The sequence below is a fragment of the Pseudochaenichthys georgianus genome, chromosome 6, assembly GCF_902827115.2.
Source record: "Pseudochaenichthys georgianus chromosome 6, fPseGeo1.2, whole genome shotgun sequence".
In the NCBI taxonomy this organism is placed as follows: domain Eukaryota; kingdom Metazoa; phylum Chordata; class Actinopteri; order Perciformes; family Channichthyidae; genus Pseudochaenichthys; species Pseudochaenichthys georgianus.
In genome coordinates, this window is record NC_047508.1 from 34,261,139 (window position 1) to 34,272,606 (window position 11,468).

Below are 11,468 nucleotides of genomic sequence, written 5' to 3' on the forward strand. Positions count from 1 at the left end.
TGATGAGTATTTGATTACTCAAGTGTGTCGAAGATCATCATAGATTTCTTTCTTTAATCACAGTGTTTTCATACCGAGTGCTGATGATTTCACTTCTTATTCTCCCAGCCACATACGGACGTCAACACGTGCAAAACAAACACTGCCAGTCTTCCGCTGCGCTCTGTCTGTCATCTACTGTATTTCACCTCCTGGATGATTCATTAGGCTCTGTTTTCAGCCTCCACTTCCTGATGAGTGAGGGCTTGCCTTACAGCCTCCCCTCGGGTCCTGAAACAGGCCTAGTGTTGGTGGACAAAGGGCCTCTTCAGATAGCAACCCAAGAACTCTTAGCAGTGCTCTGGTTGCCGGTGATCCCTGTTGTGCGCTGGGTGTGCTGCCGCCGCTGCTGCTTTCTGAGCAGGTGTTGACAGATGGCCAGGTGAAAGCACAGCAGCTGACTGTAACGTTTCCCAGAGTAGAAGCAAAACACAGGCCCTGGGCCGCTCCTAAAGGAGTGCCAAATGCCAGCGGTCCGGAGCGCAGCCAGGGAGAGATGAAAGACGGCCATTTATCACGGCAGATGAGGAAGCAGATCTGCGTCAGGAGATCGCCCGAGCTAAAGACGCAGCTCTGCACCTGTAGCTTGTTATTAGTGGGGATTTCAGATGGGGAGAAGAGCTGTTTTCATTTGACCGGCGTGTGTGTTATTCTAGAGTAATGTTACAGTCTTGCCTGAAACCGTGTTGAAATGTGGCCGGGTTAATGTAATTGTCTCTGGATTATGAAAACTATCCATGAACTTTGTTAAACAGTAGTTTCAAGGCTTTTATTGTACATAGCTACAGTGTAGTTATGTCAACAGGCTCCTCCAACAGTGCAACACAATAAAACAAATAAAATAGTGCAAGTAAATACAAATACAATCGAATAGAAATAGTGCAATAATAATTTGAATACGATATATTAGATAAATAGTATGTCAGTAAGTTTAAAACATGTTGCCAGGCTAGTTGTTTGTGACTGTTGTACGGACATTTAAAATCTGCATGTACTTTTCATTTCTTGCAATGAGATTTGTCACCGTCTTTGCTTTCACTCCTTAGGCGAGGGGAAGCTGAAGGGTCAGAAGCTTTGGATGTCTAATCGCCTTACTTGTCTCAGCTTAGTTTCAAGACTTAAAGAAAAAGTAAATCCTGGCTGATGTCTGAGGCTGCGGGTTGGGAAGCTAACCTTGATACAGTCTGGCTTTTCTATTAGGCCGTTTTTATGTTCCTTAGGAAGAATCCAGGAGAGCAGGGGGACCAACAGAAACACTGGATTCAAACGCTTGTGCTTAAGTTTTAGTACTTTATATATGTCAATGGGCTTTAAGATGTAATGTCTTAATCCATCATTCTTCGCTGATGTCTTTTAAAGTAGAAGAATGTAAGGGTTTGAAGTGCTGTGTTTCATATGCAGTCAGCTTTTTGAAGACTGGTGTTGAAGTATAAAGTTGATAAACGGTTCGGTACTGTAGCTAAGAATTTTGCCATGAGATTGAATAAGATGAAGCTCTTTCAGTAGAACTATACCCTCTTTCTGTCTGTCTTACTTAAATGTTCACTCTCTGCTGTCGGGACAAGTTAAAAGTTACCCTGTTAGAGGATTTTTACTTGTGAAGGGTAAGGGAAAGTGTGATTTGCGGCCACACTCTTCATCATCCATCAAATAACCCTTTTAACGTGTCTCTTATTATTTTCTGTACCTCAGGTCCCCCCGGAGCGCCAGGTGGGGTGCGAGTCATGAACAAAACTGACAAGAGTGTAACATTGCAGTGGAGCCGCGGCGCAGACAACCATAACCCCATCACCAAATATACCATCCAGTTCAGGGACTCCTTCTCAAAGGACGTCTGGAAGAATGCCACTACATGTGAGAAACTCCAGCACACTGCTTTGTCAAATAAACACTGCGAGCTAAATGCTGAGCTGGCACTGGTGTTACAATCATCTGGGTCATGCCACATAGTTATACTTTAGGCCTATACAGTTGTAAATGTGACTTTAAAAATGGCTAAAGTCATGCCTCAAGGACCTAAAATATAGGAATTTACTCCAAAAATGAAACTTTATTGTTGTTTTAAGGACATTTTTGTTAAATAGAGGGATAGCATAGCCTATGGTGTGCATTATTTGAATATAGCCTACCGTGCTATAACCCTGACAATTTGGCACTGTACATTAAAATCTGTTTTTTTTTCTCTAGCTCCTCCAGATGTAGAAGGGAATACAGAGATGACCACAGTGGCGGATCTGATCCCCTGGGTTGAGTACGAGTTCAGAGTGATCGCCACCAGCACCTTGGGCACAGGAGAGCCAAGCAGCCCGTCACATAAAGAGAAAACGCTGGAAGCAAGTAAGATACTGTCCTGACTTTGAGCCACCATTCATACAGAAGATTGTCAGTATGAAGCCTCAGAGTTACTTGAAAGGTCAAGGAAATGAGCTCCTATAATCCAGCTTTCCATTCTGTTATTTATTCTTCAGCACTGTTTACTTACGCTAAGTAATAAGTATCGCTGTAGAAATGAGTCAGCAGAAATCCCATGAAGCTGTACTTCCTACAGCAGAAGCCGGCTGCCAAACTCACCACACAAACCGCTACAAATGAGCACTTTGTTGAAACTGTATACTGAAATTCAATTATAAAATGGAAATCACAGGCCGACTCTGACCTCTCTTAAAACAATAACCATACCTTGAGAGTTAGCTTCTAGACTCGAGGCAAAACAAGAGAACCTTTGGCTCTCTGTTTCCTTCAGTGGCAAGATTCCCAAATTGACATAAAGGTGTTGCATTTGGTTCGGGTGAAGATATTGATATTGCGTTTGCAGAGGGAGGATGTGTCAGTACTGCTGCCAGGGATAGGGTACAGCCTGTGTGGGTTGGCGTTGTTTGTGTGGATTCCAAGCTTGTGGGCTCACAGTTTTTGCTGTTGCCGTCTTATTGTAGTTCCTGTGGTGGCGCCCTCTGATGTGGGCGGTGGCGGAGGGACCAGCAAAGAGCTGACCATCACGTGGACGGTGAGTGTGGACTTTCCACTGGGAAAAGTGTCAAAACATACAGTTAGCTCAAAGAAAGCTCAAAGAAAGGAGACATGATGCTATTTTCTCACAGAATCTTTTTTTAGAACGATAATAACCTTTATTCCAGAGCATCGAAGAAGAAGAAGACACATGCTTAAACAAAGCAAATATAATTAAATGAAACAAATATAGTTGGACAATAGAAAACTGAAGGATAAGACGGCTATTACAGTGAGATGCAAGGGAGATTTAAAATAAATACAAATAATATGGATGGACACATTCTCATGACTCTGATGCATTTTATTTTACCTTAAACTAAAATAAGTGTTGTTAATCTTATAGAAAACAATCAACACCAACAAAAACATGAATGTGTTTCCAGAATCTTTATCCTCCATGTCCCCGCCGCAGCCTTTGATGAATTAGCTCTCATGGGTAAATTGCCTTTTGCGTAGCTTACTCATTGCTTTTCAACCCCGAGCAGCTGGAGGATGATATGTGGTTAGAGGTTAGCAGGCATGTCTTACCCAACATATGCTGTGAGAATAAGAGCAGAGTGCCATCAAAGAAAATGAGGCATGAGGACAAATCAAGAGGGACGAGTCAGAGAAGTGTCACGACTTTTTGTAAATTACTCAAAGAGTGTAAACATGATCTTATTAGTGCAATATGCTTTGAACTAAGTTATCAAATATCATACATACAGCAGTGATACAGATTCCTATGGGATGGATATAATGCTTCATTTCAGGTGTCCAACTAGAAAAGACAATATAACTGAGTAAGGGCAGGCAAAACAGGACCGAAAACCAACAAACAAACGATCAAAAACAAACAAAAAATAATGAGGAAAATATACATAAATAAAACATTGAATAAAGAATACATATAATAATAATTAACAAGGTAAAAGGATCACCTACGATGCAATTAATAGTATCTAGAATCCCTATATATAGTATATAGATATACTAGGTTTATCTTGCTGTTAAACCTATAGCATTAGCATGAATATATGATGCATCATTTTGATTGTGGAAACTTCGGTTTGATTTGGGATGTTTCTGTCATCAGCCTGTCCAGCCGCAGTACTACTATGGGCCTAACTTTGGCTACATTGTGGCCTTCAAACCACACGACGGAGCGGAGTGGATGCGGGTGACGCTGGCCGACCCCCAGGCCAAGCACTACGTCCACAAAGACGCCGCCATCCCTGCATCCACGGAGTTTCAAGTCAAGGTCAAAGCGTTCAACAGCAGAGGAGAGGGACCCTTCAGCCTAACAGCCAGAATTTACTCTGCACAGGACGGTAAGCACTGGAGAGATGTACAACTCTCACCACTGAAGCATACAATATGAAAATGTGCTGTTTTCACACAGGATGAGGAACTCTCCAGTGTGCCAACACTATTACAATCTGTCAGTGTCAGCTACTTACCACTAGCAGGGTTTCCAATGGAGTGGGACTCATTTAATAAAAGTTCTCATGTATAGTTGTGAGGCATTTTAATACCCCCTTGAAAGTGAACCCATCTTCCCCTCTCTCCGCCTCTCCCCGCGGGGGGGATTATCATGATCTATGTAGCATGAACCAGAAAGCTGATAATTCGCCCAAGGATGCAAAGCATTTAGTCTAGTTATTAACTTCCACTGACAGACAGTTGAGATAACCACTGGCAACCCAGACATGATAGGTTACAGAGATGCCCCGTTGCCATGGTAACCCACGTTGGGAATGCTTGCCGTTTGAGCGTCTGTGATTTTATAGCGAAGCCTGCAACAGTGCTCTGCCTCCAGGGGTGTGCCCATTTGTTTCTGTGTGCTGGTGGTGCAGAATTGATTTTGTGCGCTTGTTTCTGTGTGCAACACGATGACAGTATGTGATGAGTTGTCGTTTCAAGGCCCGCATGACAATTTATTTTCAAAGTGACAGTATCCTGGCAGGGACAGCCAACACACAGTGTATAACCGGCCAAGTGTCCCTGGCCCAGTGTAGGAACGCTGGCCAAGAGTGATCTTTACTAAAATGATGCCTGAGCACTACTGAGAGAGAAATGTAGCATTGGTGTGGCCGATACCCTGACTGTAAACTATCCATGTGTAACTAATGGATCCATTAGTGTATCAATATGTTCATACATATAAAATACTTTGGAGTTTTCTGTAAAGATGGTTCTCTTACTGCACCCTTTTTACCACACTGTGTCTCTCCTCAGCTCCACCTGAAGCTCCTGTCATTGTAGATGGCAAATCTCTCTCTGCCACAGAAGGCACCGTGCGCTGGCTGCATCTCGCACAGAGCAATATAGACGGATACCAGGTCAGTAGAACATTTCACTGAGGCTTCCTGGGAACAAGATAGGGTCGAGGGGTAAGACAGTTCGGCTCATCTTGCAGCTTGGAACATATCTTTGTGATTTGGTTTTTAACTACTGCTTTCAGACATCATGGCTGGTATAGAATAGAATAGAATCGTTAATGTCATTATACATGTACAATGAGATAAATAAATCGTAACAATCACAACTCAGATTTCAATCTTTAAATACTTTTTTATTTGATTTCTTTATGCATTACTAGAAAAAGAAATTCTCCATACATGTACTGTAGTAGCCATTTTTTCCTAAAGAACTTTTCCTTTTCTATTTTTATCCTAACAACCATTAGTATAACTTTAATTTCTGCACGATTCTATAAATGAACTTTAACCGATCTGAAGTCTATTTATTTACCTGTTATTTTTATGACATCTTTTTCCTCATGCTTTAAATCAGTTCTTAGACGTGTCGTAAAAGCTAGACTTAATAACCGAGCCGATGTTGGATCCTCTGCTCCTCTGTGTCCCAGGTGAAGTACTGGAGGAGTGAAGAGGACAGTGAGGGGGGGGCCCAGAGGGTGGTGGTCAGCGCCAATGAGAACAGCACCAGGCTGGAGGGCATGAAGCCCTTCTCCTACTACCTGGTGGAGGTCCGGGCGTACAACTCTGCAGGATTTGGGCCGGCCAGCGAGCCCTTCCAGATCCTCACCAAGAGACCCCGTATGTTGTGCTTCAAAGCAGTTTAGCATTGACATGCAGCTAACTACATGTAAAACATGTACTGTATCTTGGAGTCATGTTTAGTCCCTACTTACAATATACTATTATTATACAAATACACCCGTGTGTATATTGTAATATACATTTTATATATTGTAGTACAATGTGCACATTTGTACTTTAACTTCTTACAGTATGTTTATACAGAATACAAAAAAAGTTGGAATCTTTTATCTGAATGTTTTTACTTTAACTTATGTCATATTTTTTATTTTAATGCTTAAATCTTTTTATAGGACATTTTGTATTCTGTTTAATTGGATTCATTTTTTGAAAATCACAGTTTTCCTTGGGATAAATAATGTATTCAGATTCTGTTTGACAACAATATCATTCAATTTAATTAAACCATGTTTTCCTTTTTTTGGTGTCTTAACAGCTCCAAGTCGAGCTCCCAAAATAATTGGGAAAAAGATTAAAGGCGACAAATTGAATATCTCCTGGGAAATGGTGGAACCGATTGGTAACGAGGCGTCGATAAATGGTTATAAAGTGGGTACAGCACTACTTTTATACACACTGTAAACAGAAGCGGCTCCTTTCATTTCTAATACATGACATGTTTGTACCCAGGTGCTGTACAGGCGGCAGGGGCACACCGAGAATAAGCTGTTCGTAACCAACAAGGAGTACATCAACCTCCCCCTGCCCGATGGGGGGAACTGGGTGGTGGAGGTCCGGGCGTTCACAGAGGGGGGGGATGGGGCCGTGTCACAAATCTACGTCACAGGTAACAAACACACTCCACCATTAATTCCTGCTCTTTGTTTACAATGCTGAATAATGTGGTAGTCGTATAATGTTTGTTTTTAAGTTGGTTCCATTTGATCCAAAAAAAATGAAATACACGTTAATAAAAAAGTAGAATACAAATCTTGAATTTGAAGGTCTTTTTAACTTATCACTTATAGACAAAATAAGAATATGTAATGATCCGTCAGTTACTTTTTAGAATTTGTATATTGCATAAATTAAATGAACATCGCATTTTTTGGTTATCTAAGTTGCCTGAGTTTGGTTTGTTGTTTTTGGTCATCTTTGTTCTAATAAAGTACAACAATAAAAAGGTGGCAGAAAAGCCGAAGACACTTAACAACTTACTTCTTTAGAAGAAAGACCCTTTCTTTCAATTGTGTGTTGTGTTAAATGAACACTGAAATTAAATCTAGTTGAGTGAGAGTAATCTCTTGCCACTGTATTCTGTCTTCACCTGGGTTAAGTTTCACATCAGTGGAACATAAATAAAGAAAGCCTTCAGTTATCAAATCACATTTTAAATCTACACTGCTGAAGGGACACTGTTCATTCCTGGCCTGCCATTCGCCACTGAGATTATCCAAGGTTCAAAGTTGGCGCTGGGTTATCATCTGTCACAGCTAGAGGGTTCCCATGGGCCGCCGCAGCGCTGACACTCAGGGTTTCAGACTTTAGATTGGGGGGGCTGAGATGGGAAACTTTACAGTCCGTGACTAAAGCCTTGATGGCCCCCTCTCCGGCTGATGGACTGACAGGTAGCTGACTGGATGGAGGAGGCCTTAAGCCCCTGTAATTGATCTTGATGAGTAGAGGAAACCCCTCCTGTGCTTTTCCTTATCCCTTATCGCTCAGTGCAGACCCACCTGACAGCTCGATTTCACAGACCCGGGAATTTAATCTGTGGGGGATTTCAAATGCAGGGCATTGACAAATGAAGGGGCATTTTAGCAGCACAGATGGAGTATAATATCACACTTCAGGCACCAAACATGGTTTCTAGTTTGATGGATGAGAGCAAGACACGCAATAGATATATTTAGATATGTTTTCCGTACAATCAGCAACACATTTGATTGTTCTTTTTCAGAATCAGAAATCCTTTATGTATCCTGCAGCAGGGAATGCACAGTATTACTGCAGGAATCAGGATAGGAACAGTGCAGATAAAAGCCAAAAAACGAGTGGACTTGTATATAATATAGAAATAAAAAGGCTAATAAAAATGTGTAATAACTAAGTAAAAAGAAAACCATGGTAAAAAAGTTGCAATATTTTAAAAAGCGAGTTATCAAATGAGCGAAGGAGCCAGTCACATTTAGAAATTGTAAATATATATACTTTAAAATGTTTAATTATTGCACATTCTGTATATGCCACATAAACAGTGGTATTGCGCAGCAGAAAAGCAGAATCTGACCCTTCTTCTTCTCTCTCTGTCTCTCAGGTGGGGGGGTCCTGGCCGCCCCGGCTCTCAGCCTCCTCTCCCTGCTCCTGCTGGCCCTCCTCTGCCTGAACCTCTGAATGTAGCGCCATCTTTGTCCTTCGTGAAGGAGACTCTTTACGGTTGACGCCTATAGGGACTTTGGGACTATTTCCACTATCTTTTGGTTCCACCCCGTAACCCCCAGGACGTTATATATTCCAACTCCTGCCCTCTGGGATATGTTTGTGGAAATATACACAGAAATGGAAGAATTGGACAAAGACATCCCTTATGTATCCATAAAAAGCCTCTTTGGAGGGGTGTCAAAAGAGTCAACTTAAATATGCCTTATATAAACGACTGCACTTATCTTTCACAATGACTTGTTTTAAAATGGATCACTTAAACTGGAAGTGTGAGCATTACACTTTATGTTGGCTGTTAAGTCTTTTTACATCATGAAGCCGACCTTTCTTATATTCTGTAGATAAAAACGCTGTTGGTTCAGAAATGTGGGCTTCATTTGATTTAGGATATTTTAGAAAATCTATCCCACAGTGCATTCCATAGTATACGGTAAACAAGTAGCTGTGAAGGATAAGTGTATACGTTTATAAAAATGTCTTTATGTCTTTCTTTACTTGCAGTTCAGTGGCATTTTCTTTTTTAAATGAAGCACACCCTTTGTTACAAAGATACAGTCAAAGCAAATCTCATTATTTCATACTTGATTCTTATTAACAAACATAGAGAAACAAGCTATGTCATGCTGAAATAATGTATCCAATAATTGATATTGTTTTTTAATCTAATATGCTAAGGATGTTATTTGAACAAAAAGAAGAATGGTTTGACCTGCAATCAGTGCTCTTTTACAAACCATAACATGAGCTCAATTGATTGAAAATGCATGTAAACATTGTTACATGGAAGAAGAGTTACAAAAGTGTTTAAAAGTGTGTTGGAGTTTAGCGAAATGGATATACTTTATTAATCCCTAGTGGGGAAATAGTTTCTCTGCATTTGACCCATCCTAGTGTTAGGAGCAGTGGGCTGCCATTTTGAACAGCGCCCGGGGAGCAGTGTAGGGAACGGTGCCTTGCTCAGGGACACCTCGGTAGCACTTGGTCTTGCCGGGACTTGAACTGGTGACCTTCCAGTTGCCAAGCCAAGTCCCTATCGACTTCGCCACCACCGCCCCAAAATCCCAAATGGATCCATATTAAAAAAAATATGTGAACCGAACAACATATCAGACATGCTGTGTCCAATATAAAACTTCAGCAGAAGACTGTGGTTATTTGTATTGCCGGCCACCTCTAGTATATTTGTAAAACGGTGCAGTGATCAAGGCTTTGCCACAACATCTGGGTCATTGTTGAATTGACTAAAAAAACACTTTTGTTTTGACTGTATCATTAGGACCTCAGTGGTACCAGCGGGTGCTTTGTAAAGAATGTTGGCATTTTATTTTGTGTAATCATTTTCATTTCATCTCACTCGTTTATGGCTTTGTGTGAGAGTCACTATTAACAGTTATAGTGAAAGGTAGCGACGCTCATGCCCTCCAATAATTGTGCAATGTACGATTCATCTGTGGCTACTTTATCTTTTCTAATCAGACAACTTGCCTAGCTCCTTTAACAGTAATCTTGTACTGTATATATAATTTTTCATTATCTGGCATTAGCAGACGAAAAGCAAAGCCATCCATGTCAGTGGAGCCCATCAAAATCTCATGACGTTGTTTCCACTGAACCGTTTTTGTCTTTTTATTAACATGTGATCAGAGATATATAAACATTATCAACTGTTGTCGTTTTTTTGTTTACTATTATATTTGTATGTCATGACCCACCTCTGGTTGGACAGTTTAAAACATTATTTCCCTCGAATGGAGGAGAACAAATGCTGCGTTTTGAATTCCTCCGATTCATTTCCTGTGAGACTGATGCTGGCCATGCTTCTACATTGTGACTATATCAACATCCACCACAAAGTGCTTTTCCCAGTTTTACTTCATGCCACAAATCATAAAAGAGTTGCCAAATGCATGAATGCCTTGAACTTTTGGACGAAGCGGCGGCTCTACATTCTAACATGCATGACATTGGAGACGAAGTGGTACATTACTTTGCAACAAATCGTCATCATAGCAACTTGTCAACCTCTCAGCTTCATGTGAAATACATTCCATTCCCGAGTGACATCCCTTTACGTCAGAGACCGTGTAGAGCCTAAATCTGTATTGTTAAGCTTCATTAAGCCAGTCATCTCATATGATGTCTCTGGGAGAGGATTTGTTATGGAGAAAGTCTTAAACTGACTAAAGGAATCTCACTCATTCAAGTTCAGAAATGGTCCTGCAGACTCACACGCGATGGAGGCGGTTTGATAGCATCCGTGGCGGCATGTTTGGCTGTTAGCTGGAAGTTCAGTGTTTCGTTGAACTTGAATGGCACTTGTGAGGGATGAAACTGGAACCTATCATTGGCTGGAAAAGGAACAATAAAAGTGTAGTTAACTATTATTATGCTCTCATGTGTTATCTTGTTTTGCACTAACCTTTCTGACTGTTGGTATGTGTGCAGCTCAGAGAACTTCTGTCTGAGTATTGGTGTGAGTCAGGTTTACGGTCCGTGGTCAATGAAGTGCTACAACTTGAAAATACTCAATTACATTTACAAAATTGAGGTCAAAGAAATTACATATGAAAACATAATGAAGTATTATATTTAGAAGTATTGTTACACAGAACAGTTCCTTACAAAGGAGGAACTAGGGAACCTTCACTTTTTCCCTTTTAAAAAGTCTTAAATAAATACCAATGAAGCAATTCTTAACTGTATCCTCATAAATATATATGTATATGTAAAAATGTTGATCTGAAAAGCAACCTATACTATTAATGTAGTGGAAAAAAGTACAATATTTCTCTTTAAACTGTAGAAGAAGTACAACGTCACATAATGTGGAAACTACTTAGCACCTGAGTTCGTATTATTTGAAGATCAGTCTACCACAATAATAATAATAATAATAATAACTGGGATTTCTATAGCGCCTTTCAAGGGACCCAAGGTCGCTTTACAGGAATAGGGCAAGCACAAACAAAACAAAACAAAACAAAGGTCAGACAGACA

General features: G+C 40.7%; 1 protein-coding gene across 2 annotated transcripts in view; it reads left to right on the top strand.

Annotated features, from left to right (window-relative positions):
- The window catches only part of LOC117448634 (contactin-1a-like), a 66,710-nt gene extending 55,855 nt beyond the window's left edge, over positions 1-10,855 (top strand). For both annotated transcript variants that reach the window (XM_034085962.2, XM_034085963.2), the window contains exons 16-24: positions 1,732-1,893; positions 2,227-2,376; positions 2,973-3,043; positions 4,124-4,358; positions 5,266-5,369; positions 5,897-6,086; positions 6,526-6,638; positions 6,720-6,876; positions 8,347-10,855. In XM_034085962.2, coding sequence (XP_033941853.1) covers positions 1,732-1,893; positions 2,227-2,376; positions 2,973-3,043; positions 4,124-4,358; positions 5,266-5,369; positions 5,897-6,086; positions 6,526-6,638; positions 6,720-6,876; positions 8,347-8,423 — 1,259 coding nt within the window. In that variant the 3' untranslated portion in view covers positions 8,424-10,855. The remainder of the gene's footprint in view (positions 1-1,731; positions 1,894-2,226; positions 2,377-2,972; positions 3,044-4,123; positions 4,359-5,265; positions 5,370-5,896; positions 6,087-6,525; positions 6,639-6,719; positions 6,877-8,346) is intronic.
- The last annotated feature ends 613 nt before the right edge of the window (positions 10,856-11,468 follow it).